Genomic DNA, 4,823 nt, shown 5'->3' with positions numbered 1-4,823 from the left:
GAGTTTATTATGAAAGTATGAGAAGCTGAAATTCGAAAATGGACTAAATTTTGGAACATATATCCTAATTGTAGTCAAAAAGCTCATCGGGGAGGGGGGGGGGGAATTCTAGAAGCATCGGGTTAGCATGTAAAGGGAGCGTCGGGTGATGAAACCGAGCATTAATGAGAAAAGATTTTTTTGGGAGAATACAATGGAAGCGAGAAAAAGCTAATTGTTGAAAGATATATCAAAACGAAAAAGTAAAGGAATTTCAAGATGAAATAGATGTCGAGGTTATCAATGAGTGTGTTTGTCGTCGTCGGTTGGGAGGCTGCTGTACACCGCCAATGGTCTCTTCTCGTCGTTCATAGCTGTAAATATTTCAGATATTCATTAGAAATCATTAAATCTAAATACCGATGGAAAGGGATCTGGTGGTAGCAGCTACACGGTCATGAGCATCAAGATCGGCCTTGGAATAGTGATAGACAATACCGGCACCCATAGCGTCTCCGAGAACGTTAATGGAGGTTCTGATTCTGTCGCTACAAAAAAAACAATCATGAAGTTCAAAATTAGGAGGTCTTACAGAAGCCAATCAACAGCGACAATAAGAGAAACGTCCTTTACTGGAAGACCGACGGCGGTGAGCACCAAGAGCATAGTGACAAGACCGGCAGATGGAACAGAAGCAGCTCCGATGGAAGCCAATGTAGCGGTTAAACTGAAGTATATATTGGATTCCATAATTCTATATTGGATTATCTTACCTAACAGTGACGACCTGTCCAAAGGAGAGATGAACTCCGTTGATTTGAGCAATGAAGATAGCAGCGACAGCTTCGTACAAAGCAGTTCCGTCCATGTTGATAGTAGCTCCGACTGGAAGGACAAAGCGAGTGACCCGACGGTCGACACCCAGCTTTTCCTCGAGACAGTTGAAGGTGATTGGGAGAGTGGCAGAGCTGGAATATTGAACTTCGAATCGAATTCTTTGACCCCGTCCTTTTTTTTTTACCTGGAAGCAGTTCCAAGAGCTGTAATCCAAGCTTGGAAAAGTCCTCTCATGAAAGTGTACGGGTTCTTTTTGGTGGTGATAAAGAAGATCAGTGGCAGCGAGATCAAAGAATGAATAGCAAGTCCAGAGAGAACGGTGACCATGTACATGGCCAACATTCTAGCGGTATCGGCAAGGTCATGGATTTCGAGAATCTTTCCCATGATCAAACACAAGATTCCGAAAGGAGAGTACCACATGACAGTCATGACAAGCTTCATGATAACTTTATCCATGATAACGAAGAATTGGACCATGACGTGAGCTTCTTGTCCAAGTTGGGAGAGACTAATTCCGATAGCGATGCAGAAGACAATGACTCCTGAAAATATCAGAGCTCTTGTAGAGTACCGTTAATGCTTTAATAGAAGCTCAACTATCGATTCCTGTGAAAGATCTCACAAATTTGTCAACTGAGAAAATGTTTTTAGTAATATCAAAACCATTTTATCAGTTGACCACTTCTTGGTATCTCTTGAAGGAACCGGGAAAATCGGAGTCAAAGTGATAGTATAGGGTGGGCTTTTATTCAATTACGGTATGGATTGGCCCGAAATCTAAAAAAACGTTATTCAAGCGGTTTTCTCTCTTATAAATGTCCCAAAACTAACCAAGAACGTTCATTCCAGAAGTGTACTCAACGGAAGCCTTGATATAATCAAGACTTCCGTTGTTTAACGCTGCTAATGTCGCAGAATCATTATTTTTCACCACTTTCGGCCGAACTTTGATATACTTGGTCTGAACTTGTTGGAAGGTGGCTTGAACGACATTTTCTGGGAACATGTTTCTGAGAAGATCCAAGAGGGTATCCACGGTGCTGACTGTCTTTCCTTCGGTACCAGTTCCAATCTCTTTCTTGATGGTCGGATCTCCAGGATGGATCACTAATACCAGGAAGATACCAGTCTGAAACCCCAAACTATTTGTCTGAAACTTTTTGAACGCTTACAATGACAGCAACAACAGTTGTGAACATATAATAGGTGACAGCAAGAGATCCAAGTTTTCCCGATTGGCGAGCATCCAATTGAGCGAGACCAGAAATTAGAGAACTCATGATAAGTGGAAGAATCATCATTTTGAGCATGTGCATGAGAAGTTCTCCGGGGAAACTAATGTACATGATATTCTAAAAATTTGTGGAAATGAACAAAATTCTACAGTAGCTCACCTGTGGCGAGAGCTGCAATCCGCGGAACAGAAAACCCAAAACGGCTCCCAGGACGACGGAGCCGACCGTCATCACTAGGAGCAGATTCTTCCGTAACCAAGATACCATCTGAAATTTAACACAATTTGTTTCAAATCAAAAAGTCGGACTAAAATTATTACAACGAATAGAAATATAAAGACGATGAAGACACTGAAAAATACTCAAAGATGCTAACAAATGTACATATTCTTGTATTCGGGAGGGTTAGTTGTCCAAAAATGAGATGTGAAAAGTAGTGAAAACGAAGAAGAATGAGAAGAAGATGTTATGCCCGTTGCACGCGAAAAATTCCTCATTAGAGTTGTCCGGTTGTTGTAGACTCAAGATGTTTCTTTTTTTGCCACATAAAACAACGTTGTTCTATTTTTCCGGGGGAAGTAGTAGGCCACAACAGAAAATAATGAAGATTGTGTTGTCAGATCAGCATGCATAAAGGAAATGAAAAAAGGAAAAAAGTGGATAAGTGGGAGGAGAAACACGAAGAAGGAAACTAAAGATCTCTAAACAACTGAAACACAACGATCGGGAGCATCCTCACGACTTCTTTGTTGATCCGAGTGTCTGGCGGCATTTCTTTCTTTGAAACACACCGATTTTTTTCTTTTTTGACAAAATCAGACTGACACACGCGCTCACAAATTACTGCAATTTGATCTTCAGACACATCAGTGATAATTGACGACAGAGAAATGTGAAAAAAAGAAGGGATACTCTATTTGGGAACAAGGAAACAAGAAGAATCATGAAATCTAGATAAGAAGAACCTCTTGAATCACTTTGATTGACAAGTTGAACTTTCAGAAATGGTTTACTTACATTTTCTTTTTCAAAACTTGTCTACGATCACCGATCAAATCGTTTGTCTCGTCGAAAAATGAGGAATAAAAATCAAAATGCAGAAGTAGGAAAAAAAATTGACGACAGACAATTTTGTTTATTTATTGCGCCGATGCATTCGTGGGCGGATCCTATAACTCTCGCTCCATCAAAATGTAAAGTACTGTCACTTGAAAAATTGACGACCTTAGTGACAGTCTGCCCAAGTTTCGAAACTTTTTTGAGTGAAGAGATAATGATAGGCTTTGTTGCCAAAAGCGAAGGACGAAGGCAAAAAAAATGGAATATGACAGAAATTTGAAGTGACAGGGGAAGAAACCTTGGGGTTAAACAGAAGGGATTACGGTAGAATTTGCTTATAAAAATATACGAGAAGTTGGTCACAAAAACTAGACTAAAATTGGTTTACTATAAAATTGAAAATTTTAATACACTTTCAATTTGATTTGCTTTTGACGTAATCCAGTGGCGCTGACCATCTGATTGAAAAACTGAGAATATTGGAATGTTGTAGAAGATGGAGAAAGACATAAAAGGAAAAAGAAAGGAAATGAAGAAGAGATAATTGTTCTTTCTTTTGTCCCCTATATTGGGTCATGCATTTCAATTCTGACTCGATAATTAGGGAACTTTTTTGGCACAAAATACATTCTAGCCAAAATTTGATAGCAAAGAAAGCGTATATTGATACAGTGCTAGTCTATTAGATCTCCAAAAAAAGTATTTTTCAGTTGGTTTTCGGCCATTTCGACCATTTTCAAGAGTCTGGAGCTCAACTGTCAAGTTTTCTATAACTCAGGGCTTTATGGAGGGTGGAAAACAGACCTAGATTGGAAAATTTGCATTCACAAAATATTTCTAAAATTTTTAGTTTTTCAGCTATCTGCCGATTTCTGAAAGACACAACATTTTCAATACAAAAACGGGCCAAAAGAGATGATATTCAAATATCGGCAAAAAGAAAAGCAAGGTGATTTAAAAAAAATTTTGCGAATGCAAATTTTTCCACCTATGTATGTTTGTTTCACTACTTCCAAATTTTTCCCAGTGCTCGGAAACTCGACAGCGGAGCTCCGGGTCTCTGAAAATTTTCAAAACATTTTAAAAATCGAAAAAAAATCAAATGAAAAATGCATTTTTATATAACTTATTTGTAAGTTGAATACATATATTTTTAGCTCTCAACTTGTCAAAAACCGGAGATTGAAAAAATAGGGCAAAAGTCTCTTGTTCAATTTCCGCTTTCAAAATAAATTCCACCTGCTTTTGAAGTCCAACAAAACACGAAACAAGTGTTGAACAAACTGCGATTCGTCAAAAAATGTGTTAAGATCAGAAAAAAGAGATAGGAGTCACCCAAAGTGAGAAAAACCAATTGATCGAGAATATAAGAAAAATGGGGTGCTGTTGTCAAACACGCCGCTTGTCGTCCAAGGTGACGAGTGATGAGAAAGAGCCTTTCGGTTGGCACCCTGATCTTTCCTACCAAACGATACCTCATAATTTTTTGAAAGTATGACGAACAGCTGTCGACACGAAAAGTGATCTATTTGAAACGGAAGAGCAGCCTCTGGAGCACTAGAAGGAGAGGCTCTAGGAGAAAAGGGCAAAAGAAACATTTGTAAAAATAATTCCTAAACGCCCTCACACTTCATAATGATCATCTTACTTGAATTTCAATGTTTTCTTTCTTCTTTCTCTCAAGGGTTTTCGTTTTTTCGTACTTCTTTC

At 38.7% G+C, this 4,823-nt stretch overlaps 1 protein-coding gene across 1 annotated transcript; it reads right to left on the bottom strand.

Moving 5' to 3' along the window:
- Positions 1–279: 279 nt before the first annotated feature.
- Positions 280–2,321, bottom strand: Cbr-glt-1 (the record flags this gene model as incomplete). The annotated part of the gene is made up of 8 exons (XM_002644338.1): positions 280–353; positions 400–527; positions 572–706; positions 753–947; positions 1,001–1,361; positions 1,651–1,948; positions 1,992–2,171; positions 2,214–2,321. 8 exons carry the CDS (start codon positions 2,319–2,321, stop codon positions 280–282), a joined length of 1,479 nt encoding a protein of 492 aa, XP_002644384.1.
- Positions 2,322–4,823: the final 2,502 nt, after the last annotated feature.

Source organism: Caenorhabditis briggsae, assembly GCF_000004555.2.
Source record: "Caenorhabditis briggsae complete genome, chrX, whole genome shotgun sequence".
Classification (NCBI taxonomy): domain Eukaryota; kingdom Metazoa; phylum Nematoda; class Chromadorea; order Rhabditida; family Rhabditidae; genus Caenorhabditis; species Caenorhabditis briggsae.
This window is presented reverse-complemented; position numbering and strand designations above follow the sequence as displayed.